Source organism: Embiotoca jacksoni, unplaced genomic scaffold (assembly GCF_022577435.1).
Source record: "Embiotoca jacksoni isolate LCO1_2020_lvr unplaced genomic scaffold, fEmbJac1.0.p SCAF_11, whole genome shotgun sequence".
Taxonomy (NCBI): Eukaryota; Metazoa; Chordata; class Actinopteri; family Embiotocidae; genus Embiotoca; species Embiotoca jacksoni.
Genome location: NW_027185241.1, coordinates 7120758 through 7136992, shown reverse-complemented (window position 1 = coordinate 7136992; position 16235 = coordinate 7120758). Strand labels below are relative to the sequence as shown.

General features: G+C 43.7%; 3 protein-coding genes across 7 annotated transcripts; 2 read left to right on the top strand and 1 right to left on the bottom strand.

The window, feature by feature from the left end:
* Positions 1–25: 25 nt before the first annotated feature.
* On the bottom strand, positions 26–2771 carry LOC138194224 (C-reactive protein-like). 2 transcript variants are annotated; one of them, XM_069142796.1, is made up of 4 exons: positions 2749–2771; positions 934–991; positions 697–799; positions 26–620 (listed from the first exon to the last, which is right to left on the bottom strand). In XM_069142796.1, exons 2-4 carry the CDS (start codon positions 989–991, stop codon positions 107–109), a joined length of 675 nt encoding a protein of 224 aa, XP_068998897.1. In that variant the 5' UTR covers positions 2749–2771; the 3' UTR covers positions 26–106. The 2 variants fall into 2 exon arrangements, with proteins under 2 accessions (XP_068998897.1, XP_068998896.1); XM_069142795.1 differs by lacking the exon at positions 2749–2771 and adding an exon at positions 1275–1283.
* Positions 2172–7538, top strand: LOC138194223 (26S proteasome non-ATPase regulatory subunit 4-like). The gene is made up of 10 exons (XM_069142794.1): positions 2172–2251; positions 3636–3776; positions 3859–3973; positions 4509–4595; positions 5217–5285; positions 5401–5616; positions 5865–5973; positions 6093–6230; positions 6934–6989; positions 7075–7538. Exons 1-10 carry the CDS (start codon positions 2226–2228, stop codon positions 7243–7245), a joined length of 1128 nt encoding a protein of 375 aa, XP_068998895.1. The 5' UTR covers positions 2172–2225; the 3' UTR covers positions 7246–7538.
* A 397-nt stretch (positions 7539–7935) lies between these two features.
* znf687a (zinc finger protein 687a) lies at positions 7936–15956 on the top strand. 4 transcript variants are annotated; one of them, XM_069142788.1, is made up of 12 exons: positions 7936–8477; positions 8619–10626; positions 11232–11487; positions 11620–11786; positions 11903–12087; positions 12177–12353; positions 12438–12600; positions 12716–12955; positions 13050–13162; positions 13607–13706; positions 13780–14304; positions 14657–15956. In XM_069142788.1, exons 1-12 carry the CDS (start codon positions 8407–8409, stop codon positions 14663–14665), a joined length of 4014 nt encoding a protein of 1337 aa, XP_068998889.1. In that variant the 5' UTR covers positions 7936–8406; the 3' UTR covers positions 14666–15956. The 4 variants fall into 4 exon arrangements, with proteins under 4 accessions (XP_068998889.1, XP_068998890.1, XP_068998887.1 ...); XM_069142789.1 differs by having other exon boundaries at positions 7937–8147; positions 13780–15956; XM_069142786.1 differs by having other exon boundaries at positions 7937–8477; positions 13780–15956.
* Positions 15957–16235: the final 279 nt, after the last annotated feature.

The window sequence follows — 16235 nt, the reverse complement described above, 5'->3', positions numbered from 1 at the left end:
GAGGTGTGAATAATGATAAAAGAAATTTATTTGGTTCATTTTTTTTTATTAATTTCTAGAAAATATATACAGTGACCAGTGATTAAGTCACTCTTGGATACGGTGTTTACATAACTATAGGCTCATTCTCCAGATAAATCTGGCCCTGGATTTCATATTCAAGGTTTCTCCAGTTGTAGACATTGCCAGGGGTGAAGCCAGAGTCGTCCATGTAGCGTTTGAACTCTTGGTCAGAGAGAACATGGTCCCACGCGTGGACTTTGGTAATCATACCTATGAAAGCCTGACTGATATGAAAACCACCACCATGGGTGTCCTGCTCCTGGCCCAGGATGCTGCTGGTTGCTCCGCTGATGGGCTCCCCTGAGTGGATATATCTCTTGATGGTTGGCTTGCCATCCACCCACACCTGAGCCAGCCCGTTCTCAGACTGCCAGGTGCCACACACAGCGTGCCAATCGTTGGGAGGAAGAGTCAGCGACTGGAAGGTGGCAACGGCGTTCCGGGCGTGCATAATTATGGCAGCAGAGTTTTTGGCCTTGCAGATCTCAAAGTCATTGTCATGAGTGGGGGTGGCCAAAGAGAAGAGTGAGTACTGCCTGTTGAGATCTGTGAGGTATCTGAAAAGATAGAATAGAAAAAATTGTTCCAACATTGCCATGAACAAAGAAGCTTTCTGAATGCACCACAATTTACCTGAGACAGACAGTCATCGCGCTGAACCCGTTTCTAGATGTGATGAGTTTCACATGGTCTTTGTTGGTCTCCTTGGGGAAGATGAACACTTTGCCTGAGAGATCTGCGCAAGAGGAAAATAACACCAACAAGAGGAGGAGAGTAAGCAACAACACTGACAACTTAAAATAAGTTAAAACAGAACTATTCCAGCTGCTGTTTGAACTTGTACACTTGGACTCAAAAAGGTTGACATACCTTGGGGTGCTGCAAAACATGTTGCAAGCATCACCGACAAAAGGACAAGTTTCTCCATCTGTTTTCAAAAATACAATAATTTTGTATCAGTGAAGATGGTGGTAAATTATGTTGGTCTTTTTGTGGTCATACAATCACAACCAGTTCCATAATGTTTTAATTCATTTGTGGTACTGTTTTTACACAATTTTTTTTTTATTTTTTATTAATCAATGAAAATATCATGAAATTTAAACAAATTAGTAAATGCAATCAGATACCAAAAAAAAAAAAAAAAAATGAATCAGGTTGAAAATTAATATATAAATCACAATTTTTGAGCTGCACAAAGTATGTTTTACCTTGTCACCTGGCTGTGAATGCGTATTGTCAATGGTTTAGCCCCAGTATTTATGCGAGAAAAATGTTGGCTGACCTGCTTTCCTCAGGGAGGACATAGGACCCTTTCCCAACTGAGACATGAAATCAATATAAAACTGATTAGCCAAGCCCCAATTTTGGGGTGTCATGACCTGCTGGGTTGTCATGACTTGCCTTTATTTGTGAGGCACATGTTGTTTGACCTACTTTCATCATAAAGGACTCAGGACTTTTTTTTTATTTTTATTTTTTTTTTATCAACTAAAAGTTCTGTTTTAAAATTCATACAAAGTGCCAAATTATTGCAGAATGGCACCACAAGGGTTGAACTGTTCCTACTGAACCAGTTCAAAATAATAAAAAAAAACAGGCATTGGAGTGGGTGGGTTAATACTATATTCTAATGGTTCACACACATAATACATTTTTGCTCCATTATTATGAGGAAAGTATGGCTGATTGTGAGTCTGTGGACGTCGCTGGTTTAAAACACATAATAGTCTACAGTCTTTGCAGTTGACCTCGCAGCAAGAACAAAAACAACTGATGAACACGTTATTATGCAATGTGTTAAACATAACGCAGACAGGTTGCAACACAGGGAGAGAGAGGTTGGACAAGGATGGGAATTGGAAGGAATACAAGAAACAAAAAAAGATAAGGGTAACATATTTTCTATTAAACACCAAATTTGTTATTTTATTTTATGGACTGATAATAAACTGATAACGGAACTGTATAAAAACTTCTTTTTTTAAAATATATATATATATATATATATATATATATATATATATATATATACCTAAACTCCTACAGTCTCTATACTGTAATGTATCCTGTCCTTCATACTCCAGTCCGGTAGGTGGCGGTATGCACACGAAAAGTAATACAAATCATGAGGAAGACGTAGTAAACGACAAAACATCAAGATGGTGCTTGAAAGTACTATGGTCTGGTAAGGAAATTAAAATGTGTTTAAAGTTGAAATTTCAAATGCTGACTTGGTTTAAAAGAATCGGTCACTTGAGAAACGAAACAGGCGTGTTTTGGGGTGTTCGTGTGGCCTGGCTCGGACAGGTTTACTTGCTTTGTTGTGGATTTACTGAGTGCGAGCTATTCCCTGAGTCACTCCACAACCTCACGTTAGCCAGCAGATGTAGTTAGCTCACATACAGCTTTTTAGACAGGACATACACACTTTTAACAACTTTTTATGTTCGCCAACGACAGTCAGCTTTATATTACTGGTAGCCAACGTTAGTTATTATTTACTGTAAAGTCCCGGTTGCGGCTGACGTTGAATGAAAATTGCTTTGTTTAACGCTTTAGCATTAGCCAGCTAACAAAACCAAAGACCTGCTGTCATTGATAAAACATGCAGCTTGTTCTCCAGGGCGGTTCAGATGTTTGCTTTTTATGACCAACCTTATAAAATAGAGCTCATTTAATTACCCCACATAGATGCTGTCTTTCAGTTTTGGATGCATCCTGAGAGGATCTGAAAAGCCTTCTGTTGAACAGCTTTTTAAAGGTTGAAGTACTTGCAGTCTCTTCAGCATTGCTTTATGGGTTCAAGTCATTGTGCTTCAATTGTTTTCATCATTGCTATGTATAGATACTTTTCATTTTGTTTATTAAATCAACTTTTCCCAAAGCCCAAACTTGCACGTTGATGTTGGTTGCTTTGTCCAACCAACATCATGAAGCCTCAAATATTCTCTCAGGAGAACATTTGATGTCTGACAGACTTGACCACAGTTTTGGGGTTTAATGACCTGCATTCATTTGTGAGACAAATGTTGTTTGACCTGCTGTCATCACAGAGGACTTTGGACTCTTTTCCAACTGATAAATCAAATAAGCTGGAGGACAGGGGATCACCTTAGCTGAATGAACGTAAAATCACAGTGGGAAGTGTTAAAACTAACTGAATGATGTTTCCCAGATCAAATGATTGTAGAAATTATTCTTTGGATTTTTTTTGTCCTGAAGCTTTTTGGTTGTTTATTATTTATTATCATTATGAAGTTGCAAACCCCACACCAAGCTCATGCTGCTAAGTCCTCCACAAAGTTAAGGAAAACACTGCAGGCTTGACAAAAGGAAAGTGTCTTTTTTGATAGACGATGGACACGACTGGTTTAAAATACAATCTTAGACAAAGACTGTTTCATAACGTGGAATGAAATTCTCTGTTAATGAACTATTTGATTTAGAGTAAAACTATACGTTTTAGTTGTATTGTCCCATACCATGAACCAGTATTTGCTCAGTCTGTGTTATTTACATTTTTTTTTCTACAACTAGTGATTGTTTACATTCCTGTTCCTTTTTCGTAGTGTGGACAACAGTGAGTACATGCGAAATGGAGACTTTCTGCCCACCAGGCTGCAGGCTCAGCAGGACGCTGTTAATATTGTCTGTCACTCCAAGACCCGCAGCAACCCTGAAAACAACGTGGGCCTAATCACCATGGCAAAGTAAGGGTCAATGTGCTTCAATCAGTGTACTGACATTTAAACTGTGATGATATGATAACGCAAGTGCCATGTCCCTCTTTAGCAACTGCGAGGTGCTGACCACACTGACCCCAGATACGGGGAGGATACTGTCAAAGCTGCATGCTGTGCAGCCACGTGGAAACATCAGCTTCTGCACCGGCATCAGGGTGGCACATGTGAGTCTGGGATTTTCATTATACAATGGGTGTTTTCCTGCCCCACCAACAGAGGGGCTGGAAAAGAGTTGTGATGAGCGCAGTGGGATTTCTGAGACACATGGATGGATCAGATAAAGTCACAACTGTACATATACAGATTGTCTTTATTCAAAACAAAGGCAAACTTCAGGCTTACTCAGTCAATGATAATACAGTATGAACACAGAGCAAGTGTTTGAAATTCAAAAGTGTGATTCACAATTGTTAGAAGTACACATATATTTAGTAACATTAACACTGCCTCAGTCCAGTCAAGTAAGTAAGCCATTCTCGTGAGACGGCATATACAACTGCACCCTAAATATAATGCAGCCATCATTCATTTTATTGATTACATTTGTCCTTTTCGTAGTCACATGTCAAAATGTCTGCAGGGAAATATCCTGTAATTAGGGCTTTTCTGTTAACGTTTCACAAACACGCACAAATCACAACCATGTATTCTGTCATTTAATGTGGTCTTTCTTTTTTTTTTCTCTCTCTCTCTATGTAGTTGGCGCTGAAGCACAGACAGGGCAAAAACCACAAGATGCGCATCATTGCATTTGTTGGCAGCCCAGTGGAGGACAATGAAAAAGACGTGAGCCAGTTCTGACATAAATCATTGTGTTTTTTGTGTCTTTAACTGTTGGGTTTTAGAAGGACAGGATTTGTGACTGTGGTAATGATAACCAAGTTGGAGACTTTCAAATGTATTGGACTAAATATTCTCTTTAAATAGGAAGGTGACATCTGAAAAAGCTTGGACTGGACTCAAATAGTTAAAATGAGTGCACTTTGGAGCCACAACACAGTTGCCAGTTTCTTGTTATTGGGTTAAGTAAAGAAAAAACAAACTCGGTAGCAAATATTATTGCCTTTTGAGGAGTTAAATACAAGTTACTGCTCATGTAATGTTTTCTCTGCAAACACTATTAGTGGAAATCTGCAGACAGCAAATGTCTGTCACAAAGGAAGATTACTTTAAGGTATCAGCATCACACTGCTGAGTGAAGCACAGAAACGTCCTGAACTTCAACTGGTATAAAAAGAACTGATTCAGATTTACTCTGTCATTTTCTGTAGTGTGGCTTGTTTATTTAAAGGGCGCCTTTTATGGGGAAAAAAAATTGTCTAATACCATTTGTTTACTTGTAAATCAATCAGGTTCCTAAGAAAAAGGTGTTTGCGTGTCAACTGAAGTATTTCTGTCCTCCTGTAGATGGTCAAAATGGCAAAGCGTCTGAAGAAAGAAAAGGTCAATGTGGATGTCATTAACTTTGGAGAAGAGGTATTTTTCTATCGCAGCTCAGCACACACTCAATCTCCTGAATATCTAATGTGCCTTTGTTCTGTTCTGTCTACATTGTTGTCTGCACAACCCTAATTCTTTCTTTCCCCTGCAGGAGATGAACACAGAGAAGCTGACAGCATTCATCAACACACTTAACGGCAAAGAGGGAGCAGGCTCCCACCTGGTCACAGTTCCTCCGGGACCCAGTCTGGCTGATGCCCTGCTGTCCTCACCCATTCTAGCTGGAGAAGGAGGAGCAGTGTTGGGCCTCGGTGCCAGCGACTTTGAGTTTGGAGTGGATCCCAGTGCAGACCCAGAGCTGGCCTTGGTGAGAGGGAACGGGGGGAATATAGCTACTTTGTGCAGTTTATTGTAATAACAGCTTCTAAATGTATCCAGACTATTCATTCATACTGCTGCTTTTTTTCCCCTTCACAACCACCATGTCTGACCAGTTTTATTCTTTTTTTCTTTGTATATTTCTGTGACATCATATCATATTACTTACTAAATTGACAGTATTTAGAGAAGATTTCGTTGTCACTTTTTCTGGTCGTCTCCTACACTTCTCTCTAGGCTCTGCGTGTGTCCATGGAGGAGCAGAGACAACGACAGGAGGACGAAGCTCGCAGAGCTGCTGTTGCATCAGCTGCTGAAGCTGGCATTTCTTCCCCGGTTGCAGATGGTGAGGAAATGTCCACCAACTTGAGTTGCTGTCACAGATGACTAATTTCTCCCCTTTTCCTTCAGTGCGACGGACAGACACAAGCGTATTCACACTGCATATTTTCCTTTCTGCTTCAGAGTCCGAGGACGCCCTGTTGAAGATGTCTGTTCCAAATACAGACTCAGCCACACCCGCCTTACCAGACTTCAGCCGCATGACGGAGGATGAACAGATCGCCTATGCTCTGCAGATGTCCATGCAGGGAGCAGGAGCAGGTTGAAACATGGATTTTAAATTTTCTGAAATTGAGACATACACAGTTTTTGTATTCTTTTTTTCTGCTTACATCACATCCAGTCGGTGAATGTGTTTACATGAAATAAAAAAAAATGAGTTCAGCAGTGAGCAGAATGTAAATAGACCCTTTTATACTTTATTATCATTCACACTGTCCCTTATTTACTTTCCTGGCGGGCTGTTATCAGTTGTGTGCAAGGGATGTTAGCAGAACCATAAGTACCTGTTTTGTAGTCTCAATTTAGAAGTACTCTGTTATTTGATTTACTTGTATCATTCGTATCATTTGTCTGTATATTTGAGAATGATGTTCCAGGGATGCTGACATTGGTGTTACTGGTTTGTTTATAATGTCACTCCTATATAATTTATTTTGACACAGTGAGAGCCTGAAAAACATTTCCACATGTCTCACTTGTGATCAACCATTGTGATATGCAATAACTGCAGCACGGGAGTACAAGAGTGGTACAACTTTTGTTACAAAACAAACACCTAATTTTGCAATATTTGTACCAGGCAGTAAATCTTCTGACATTCTTTGTGGTTTAAAGGATGTTTGTGTGGTTTTACATCAGCAATGCATTCAAGAGCATATAGCCCAGGTTAAAAAAAATAATCTCAATTCTTTTTACCCCATTTTGGTTCTGCACAAACATTTCTCTTCCATCTGTCTTGTAGAGTTTGGTGCTGAGGACATGGACACAGGTGCTGACATGGACTCCAGTGAGGCTAAGGTAAGTGTAAGCCTTTACAGTATTAAATCTTAACTTGTCATGAGATTGAAACGTGCTTGGTTCCATTGTCATATTCTGTGTGCAGGATGAAGAGGACTATGATGTAATGCAGGATCCAGAGTTCCTTCAGAGTGTTTTAGAAAACCTTCCTGGGGTCGACCCCAACAATGAGGCCATTCGTAATGCCATGGGCTCTCTGGCTTCCCAGACGGGTTCTAAACCCGACACCAAGAAGGATGAGGAGAAAAAGAAATGAACATCCCGGAGAAAAGCTTAATATAAAGTATGATGAATAAAAAAAAAAAAAGACCTGAGAATTGCACTGCATGTGTTATTCACAGTCATGCTATTACGCTCCTCAGTACAGTAAATGTTTTGTTCATCTTTTGTTTATGGAACTGTAAACTGTAAACAACCTTTTGTCTTTTCTGTTTTTTAGGGCCTGTTCTGATCATAACATTTTTTGTGTCGAGCACATGTGCATAATCTTTTGTAATATAACTACTCAGTAACATGGGCAGATTTCCTCAATAAATTTACAGAATACAAGGGGGTACTTCATTGGAAGCTTGAGTACAGTTGCGTTGGCTGCAACAGATTAATGTTTACACACTTTCTTTCATGTTCTTCAGTGTAAATTAATGTTGCATTGAAATGCACATGCTTTCACTGTTATTACAGCACACAGACAGCACATGTATCCCCCAGTCACAAATTTGTAAACGGGGAAAGATACAAAACCATCTCCAACACGTGTTTTCATATCTTAAAATAATGTGGAGTCAAATCAGTGTGTACAGTAAGAAGTTTGAGTTCAAGTAACTTCAAATAAGAAGTTTGAGACAGATAAAAAAAAAAGTTTATATATATATTTATATAATAAATACAAATTTAATTAAAAATAAAAATTATATGAGGACAGACTTTGGCAGCAAGTAAGTAGATCTATACATGTACGTAAATCTTTCCAGTTTTAGACTGACAACAACAACAACTTAGTGATTGAAAGCACGTGTCACACGTTGAATTTTGTTGACGACTACTAATTATAAATGTAAACACATGGGCGCTTATTGAGAAATCTCCGTCGCACGATTTGGTGACGAGGAACGTATGCGACCGAGAGGGAAGTGAAGAGCCTACTTCGCTTACTGACAGGTAACGAAAATTACATACAAGTGAGCAAATGTTCGCTTCATCTATTAAAAAAAATAAAAAACAAAAGATGCATTAAACATAACATTTCATAAGCTCAGTAGTTTTTACAGGTTTAAGTGTAGTTTTTTTGTTGTTGTTGTTTACTTGAGGAAAGCCAGCCGGTTGATGTTAGCAAGGCCAGCTAGCAGTCGTTTTGCTAAAGTAGCTAGCCGCTAGCAGAAGCGCCCACTTGTTGCAACGTGACAGTTTTGAGTTTCACATGTCAGGCTGCAACTTTTATCTCGCATTTTGCGCCTCTTTAAACGTGTTAGTTTGGTCACCAGCGTCTCGGTAAGTGAAGCTTTGTTTGGCCTTGATTTGTGACAGCCGAGCTGCTCTCGCTTTCAAATCACACGTCAGAAGTGTTAACTTTCATTGCTCCGCTGTGGTCAGCCTGTCTTGATTAAATCAAATGTACTGTTGCGTTTGTAGCCTCGATAGGTTTTTAAGCCTTGCGCCGGCAATGGGGGACATGAAGACCCCGGACTTTGACGATTTGCTGGCAGCTTTTGACATCCCTGACATCGACGCTAAGGAGGCCATTCAGTCCAGTCCGGATGAGGTGCAAGAGGACGCGGTGGGGACGACTGCAAACGACAGAGAGCGTGAGTCCCCCCCTTGTTTCCCCGGCCCCCCCGCCCCGCACGGTGACCCCCCCGTGGTCAGTGTTATCGTGAAGAACACAGTGCGGTCTGAGTCTTTTGAAGAGGAAGAGAAGTCTTTCAGGCTTAAAACGGACAATCCTTCAAGCAGCGCCTCCGCCTGCCGGGTTCAGGTCAAGCTGGACGACCTCACCTCGCAGCTCTGTCCCAAACTGTCCGCTGGTGCTGCCGGGGAGCCTCAGATCGCCAACGGCTTCGAGGAATCTGTCCACGGCGATCGGGGACGGTCCGAGTCACGCTCCCCGGCATCACCTCTGAGATCCACGCTGAACGATAATGAGGGTGAAGGCGGTAAAGCAGCTGAGCCTGGATCGGCAGAGCACGCGACCGATGTCATGAGTAGTTTAAGGCCCCTCCTCTACGCCCAGTCTTCAACCCCCGCTGATCTCAGCCCATCATCTCCTCCCTCCCCACCCGATTTCAGACCTCATCTTTCTCCTCACTCTCCACAGAAGGATGATGCTTGTCTCCGTGGTAGTCCATCATCTTCCCCCCTACCCCAAAACGGGAATATGAAAACGGGCATAAAGCATGTTGTGCACACAGATGAGGACGACTCGGAACCAGATTTGGGAAGTCCGCTGGTGATCCAGGAGAGTCCAGAACCTGTAATGTTCTCCCCTCCCATATTTAAACACAAACCAAAGCTGCGTTCGGATCATCTCGGGTCTCCTGAAACTACTCCTCGTGTTTCTAATCCTCCTAATCTCGCTTTTCCTCTGGCACCCGAAAAACCTCAACCACCGCATGACGAGGACGTGCGACCTTCCTCCCGCAGCTCTCCCCCCTCGGCTTCTCACCCAAACAGCCCCCAGGACTGCCTCCCGTCTGGCAGCACGAGTTCTGCATCTGTCCAAGAAGAAAAATACCCAGAGCATGTGATTGATGAGAGAGACTCACCTGAGAGCCCGCCGCCCAGTGAGACCGGTCTTGTTGTCCCCAATATAACCAGCAGCTATAATCTGAGCTCAACACCAGGTTCAGCTGTCAACCCCAAGGAGTCGCATCACCAAGAGGAGCTCATGGAAAGTGAGCTCAGTCAGGATAAGGCAGCTGACACCGAGAAGCTGAATGAAAACGTGGCTGGAGATGGGGGAAATGTAAATGAGGAGAACTGTGATGCTGGTGCTGAGGACGTCGTGTCTGCCGGTTTCGCAGAGTCCATTTCGCCTCCATTGCGACCACTCAAAGTTAAAATCAGGATGCCCAGAGGCAGCACCGCAAGGGCTGCGACTGGTGTGACACCTAAAAGAACTGGAAGAGCTGCTACCAAGGGTGCGGACAAGAAAAAACCTTTAACAGAACGTCGTAACACAAGATCCAAAAGGAAGACATTACAGCAGCTGCCTGCGGTAGCGATGCTGCAGGACGCTTGCGCCGCAACACTAGAAGGAGCCAGAACGGTTAAAGAGAAAACCACAGTGGACGCCAAGCCAAAGGTCTCGCCCACAGCGGTGAGCATCACAAAAACCGCAGCGCTGCCGTCCATCTCCGCCTCCTCTTCCAGAGTCGCCCCGGGCGTGATCAACATGCGCAGCCTGGGACAAAAAACTCTTAACAGTGGGGTGACACTGCCTTCTCCTTTACCTCTGCTCCCCCCTCAAAGCAACAGCAGGCCCGCATCCATAGTCAACAGCACCGGGGCAATCATATCGAAGAGTCAGACCAACCTGGTTGAGGCCTTCAACAAAATCCTCAACAACAAGAACCTGCTGCCCATTTATAAACCAGATCTGAGCTCTCCTCCGGCCGAGTGGGGACTTCCTCTTCCTGCACAGGTAATCTGTCCTCATGTCTTTTATGTCCCTATACCCCCCGAAACAATCAATCAATTAACAGATCAGCAGCTATATTGATTTGCGTCCATTTGGTGTTGTTATAAATAACATGTCATTTTTCAAACAAATTGCCAAACAGTCATTCCAACTGATGCAACGTGTTGCTGTATGATATTTAACCGAATACTTGAAGGCTTTGGTTTGAGCGGTGCACAAAACAAGTTGCTGATGAACAAGTTTTCACGATGGACATTTTCACTGGATTCTGACGTTTTGGAGACAAAACGACAGACTTGACTAAACAAGGAAACAAGTTTAACTGGTATTAAAAAATGGTTTGCTTTGGCTCAGTTGTGTAACTTGCACAAACCCAGAGTAGATTATCAGGTCGGTCTGGTCCTCATGCTGAGCATCATGGTTAAACCTGATGAAGACAAGCAGCCCGACTTCATCAACTGTTGAGGATCAGCTTGGTTTTAAGTCACGTAAAAGGAAATATATGCAGGAGGGAAATTTGTACGAGTATGAATTCGCGATTTCACGGCAGCCACATAGCTTTGGTTTGTGTAGCCCGTCTGAGAAGAAGGATGCCTGATCCCCTGCAGGGTTACCGCTGTCTGGAGTGCGGCGATGCCTTCGCCCTGGAGCAGAGTCTGGCGCAGCACTACGATCGGCGCTCGTTGAGAATTGAGGTGACCTGTAACCACTGTGCCAAACGACTGGCCTTCTTCAACAAGTGCAGCCTACTTCTACATGCCAGAGAGCACAAAGAAAAGGGCCTCATCATGCAGTGTTCACACCTGGTCATGAAACCTGTACCTGTGGAGCAGATGATCTGCCAGCAGGAGCCAACGGCAGCTGGTAAGGGAACACTGTTTCTCTCTTTTTTTTTTTTTTTTTTTTTGATGTGATTACAAGTGTACATTCCTTCGGTGTGTTTTCTCCGTCTCTTCTGTCCTCCGCTCCTTCATCACCACCATCGTCCTTTTTTAGGCCAGGCCACCCCGAAGCCAACGCCTCAGACAAATCAACCAGTACCCAGCAAGAAAGCAGAAGCGCTGCAGTATACAAGCAATAAATGTCCTGAGTGTCAGGCTCAGTTCAGCAGCAAGGAAGAGGTGGCCGAACATTTCCAAGAAGTCAAACCAGGAAACGGCGCTGTAAGTCTCGAGTGTGTGAAGAAAAAAGGGCGAGAAATTTCCTGAAGTGTCTCGTAAAATGCTAAAATGATATTGATTCCTTTCTTTGCCCTTTCTTGCTCTCTTCTGTTGTTCAGGCCTGCTCAGAGTGTTCTCCTCCCATGCTCCTGCCCAACAGCTGCAGTGCAGCAGCTCATCAGCGCACCCACCAGGGCTGCCCACCGCACGTCTGCCCGGAGTGCGGCGGCTCGGCCAAGCAGTCTCAGTTTCAAACACATCTGGATGAGACCTGTTTGCACTTTTCCCGCCGCATCGGCTACAGGTGCGATATCGCCCGTGTGCTTGTTTAATTAAGCTCAGGTATACTGTGATGTTATACTGATCATGCCCCCCTCCCCCCCCTTTCTCCAGATGTTCCAGTTGCCTGGTGGTGTTTGGAGGGCTCAACTCGGTCAAGTCTCACATCCAACAGGCTCACTGTGATATGTTCCATAAGTGCCCCAGCTGTCCCATGGCTTTCAAATCTGCCCCCAGCATTCAGAACCACATGACTGCCCAGCATCCGACGCTCACTGAAGGACAGACTATGTATGTGCATGTATATGCTCGAACACCCTTTTTTTTTTTTTTTTTTCTTTTCAGTTAACTGACACCGTTTTTCTTCCTTTACAGGCTGATCTATAAATGCGTCATGTGCGACACTGTTTTCACGCAGAAGGCCCTGCTGCATGTCCACTTTGACACTCACTTAACCAATCAGAAGGTGCATGTGTTCAAATGCCCTCAGTGCACCAAGCTGTTTTCTCAGAGAAACTCCCTACTGGAACATTTCAAGGTACGTCGTTGCTTATATTGTGTCCAATGTAGCACAGAAATACAGAGCCCTTCAGTGTAGAATTGTTCTTACTCACTTTCATATTTTTGTTTACCCGGTTCTCTCTGTTCCTCAGACCCACAAGACTGCCGTGTTAAAAGAAGAGTTGCCTTTGCCTCCTCCAGCTGCCTCATCTGGCTCGAGGCCTTCTGGAAAATTGGAGAGCTCTTATGGAGAAGAATGGATGGACGAAGAAAAAGAAGAAAAGAGGACCGAAAAGACAAAGACCCCGTCATGTTGGAGGTGTCAACCTTGCCAAATACGCTACAGGGACCGGGAAGACTTCATCAAACATATGAGTGACAAGCATGGCAAGGTCTGGAAGTCCACCATTGCTTTACCGTGTAAGATTTGTTATTGTAGTTTTACACACGCAGATATATAGATATGTATTTCTGATGTTTGTGTAGATTCTGAAGAAGTTTCCCTGTAACAAATGTGAGAGCTCGTTCGCCACCTCCTCCAGTCTGACGCGTCACATCAGAGAGAAACACACCGTCGTGAATCGAGGCTTTCACTGCCCGTGAGTATCCCCCTATTGTCAATCCTCCATATTTATTAAGTTACGACAGTTGACCTTTCTGGTACTTGGTTCATATGTTGATTTTATGAGGTGAAGTTCAAAATCAGTACATCGTAGTTATTGCACCTTGTTCAACTGACCTGATTGAAGCCTCTTTTTGCCCATAAGTTTTATAGTCAGCCAACGTTTTTGTAGTTTAATCGCATGCGTTCCTTCCGAGGCCCAGCGCGGGTCCGCAGACCAAAGGTTGGGAACCTTTTTTTTTTTTTTAAAAAGTCTTGTTTAACTGTTTAAGATTTGCTTAAAACCTCAGGCGGAGTTATAACACCTGAAATTTGTGTTGTTAAAATATGATGCCTACGACAACATTTACTGTAATCATGTCGGAGTACATTTTTGTGTGTGTGTGTGTGTGTGTGTGTGTGTGTGTGTGTGTGTGTATAGGCATTGTAATGAGGACAAGAACACTTTCAGCAGCAGAGCAATGTTGGAGATGCATGTTCAGCTGAAACACACGAACACCGTGAGCCAGGACACACTGTTGGTAAGCCACGTTTTCTCATGAGAATGCACACGGGAAGAGATGTTTTCCTTAATCGTCGTCTTCCGGTTCTCAGGGACCCGGTGACGAGGCTGACAGCTCATCAGAACAGGACCACAGTTTAGGGTTAGGGACTTGCCGGAGACGGAGAGGAGCTGCGAGGATGGAGCAGGACGACGAGTCCACGGACAGGACGAGTCCAGAGAAGAAGGCACGGCTCTCCTCTGCTCTCGCTCCGCACCCCGAGTCTGGGTTTCGCTGTGCCCCCTGTGGCTTCAGCACCGAGGAGCAGGCAACGTTCCTGGAGCACATCGGCCAGCACAGACGAGGCGGGACGGACGGCGGCAGTCTGCAGTGTCAGCAGTGCGGTGTGTGTTTCACGTCCACCAACTCCCTGTCACGCCATCGCTTCATCAGCCACAAAGTTAGAGATGTACTTCCCGACAACCAGCAAACTGTCGGTGTGCACTCGGCATCCTCGCCTGGTAACAGCAGGGGCCGCGATGACAGGAGTCCTCTGAATGGCTCCGCGCCGGTGTCGCCCTCCAGTCAGCCCTCCGTCGGCCAGGGGACAGAAGAGGAGGGAGCGCTGGCCTGTAAGGTGTGTGGCAAGCATTTTGAAAAGGCAACAGATCTGAATACACACTTCAGAACTCACGGTATGGCTTTTATCAATGCCAGGAACACAGGAAAACCTACTTGAGATGACATAGAGGGAACAGATCAGTACCTGTAGGTGATAAAAATACTTGCAAGTGCCTTTTTTATTGCTATTTTCTCCTTAAATTGAGCTATGCATCTATGCACTGATTTTTTTTTTTTTTTTTTACCAAAGAGTAGTAGTCTAGATTGTAGAGTCTTTCTGAGTACACTGTGAAACAGTCAAATGTGATTTTCACTGTTCGAGACCAGCCTTAACCCTCTGACGCTTCGGCTCTAATGCTGCATTTCAGTGTCCGTGAATGATGCTAATGACATGAGAGCGACTTCCCGTTCACTGGACGCTCAGTCTGCATATGCCCGCAGTGAACTGTGACTGTTTGAACAATCGAACCCGGCTGTGACCATGACGGCTGTTTCGATGAATGTTACGGATGAAACAGCAGCGGAATGTGCCCGTCTTGATTTCAATATTTTGATCCTACTGATGAAATTCCTGAACAGTAACCCGGTGCTGTGTTCTAAATGACATACTCGTGTACTAACCATCACTATGTTGAGTGCATTAGTGCGTTCACACCGTCAAGTACAGAAACATGCTGTGCACTACAAGTACCAGGATGATGCACTCGAAACAGTCCAGAAAAGAAGTCTGAAACACGGGACACTTTCCATACCTACACGGTCGCCCTCTTGGCTACCCAGAGGAAAAGGGGCGGGGCCACCGATGTAAAGAACTTTCAAATGAAGGCATACGAGGAGGCTGCAGGTGTTCCCGAACACCGCACGGAAGTGTTTCTTCTTCACTACCGCTGCCGGACAGAAGCCGTAAGTGTGTTTATTGAGTGTGTTAAACGGAGGGCACAACAGCATGTTCATTTCTGGGTGTAATAATTAAAGCTGCGGTTATTTTGGCAGGCGATCTACTCACTTGCGGAGGTCATTTCTGGTCAGCGCAGAATGCCGTGTGCGATTTGAAACAACACTACTCTCAAAATTCAAGTACCACACAAGTAAAAGTCCTGACATGTAAGAGCACTATTTGTTAGCGTACTAAGGGAGGTATGTCATTTGGAACACAGCACAGGTGTTTTCCTGTAAAGTCTTTTTCTTTTCTTTTTTTTACATATTTTTAAAGAATCATTGCAGTGGTTTAGAATATGTTGCTTCAGTTGCTGTTGACTGTACTTTTAACTTATTGCCAGTCATTTTCCAGGGCATGCAGTAATATTTTAGCTTCAATCCTAACTTTGAATTAAGCCACCGGCTTCTTTGCATTTTATTTGTGTACATGAAAATGAATTAGCAGATACTTGAGCTTTACTCGAGATGGGTAACCTGTTCATTTTTTTAAATTTTTTTATTTTCACGTATAATGTTTCCTGATTAAACTGCAATGGAGGGATGCCCTCATCAAAAGGAATTTTTTTTTTCTCCATAGACAACTTTTTTAGAGTCCTACTTACCCCGTCTAACTCAAAACAGCTGAAACTTGTCAGATGCATGTTACATTTTTTTTTTTTTTATGACCGTATTGTTTTTTCTTTCTGCTTGACAATCCCATTTTACTGCAATAAAAAAATACTGACGCGAGAGGAACAGACTTCATCAATCCAGACATATCCGACCTGGCCGTGATCAGATCGCAAGCGACCAGCTAAAGTACAGGTGGAAACGCAGTCAGGCCGCAGTGAGATCCGATCTGTTCAGGCCACGTTCGGGTGTGGCCGGGCATGCGTGTCCACATTTGTTTAGCAGTGGGAAAGCAATGCGTCCCGAGAACACGCTGTGGGACCGCCTACTTAGCTGACATCCTCCGAATATCAAAAAGAAAATAAATGCAGCTCCATGTTCCTGTGTTGGTGCTCCGGT

Bases quoted from the DNA above. Each gene is read 5' to 3' on its own strand.
- znf687a (XM_069142786.1), top strand. From the start codon at position 8,407: ATGTCAGGCTGCAACTTTTATCTCGCATTTTGCGCCTCTTTAAACGTG. The intron at 11,488-11,619 runs GTAAGGGAACAC...GTCCTTTTTTAG, and splicing joins GCAGGAGCCAACGGCAGCTG to GCCAGGCCACCCCGAAGCCA. The intron at 11,787-11,902 runs GTAAGTCTCGAG...TCTGTTGTTCAG, and splicing joins TCAAACCAGGAAACGGCGCT to GCCTGCTCAGAGTGTTCTCC.
- LOC138194223 (XM_069142794.1), top strand. From the start codon at position 2,226: ATGGTGCTTGAAAGTACTATGGTCTG. The intron at 6,231-6,933 runs GTTGAAACATGG...TCTGTCTTGTAG, and splicing joins CATGCAGGGAGCAGGAGCAG to AGTTTGGTGCTGAGGACATG. The intron at 6,990-7,074 runs GTAAGTGTAAGC...TTCTGTGTGCAG, and splicing joins TGGACTCCAGTGAGGCTAAG to GATGAAGAGGACTATGATGT.
- LOC138194224 (XM_069142796.1), bottom strand. From the start codon at position 991: ATGGAGAAACTTGTCCTTTTGTCGGTGATGCTTGCAACATGTTTTGCA. The intron at 800-933 runs GTATGTCAACCT...CCTCTTGCGCAG, and splicing joins ATGTTTTGCAGCACCCCAAG to ATCTCTCAGGCAAAGTGTTC. The intron at 621-696 runs GTAAATTGTGGT...CTATCTTTTCAG, and splicing joins GCGATGACTGTCTGTCTCAG to ATACCTCACAGATCTCAACA.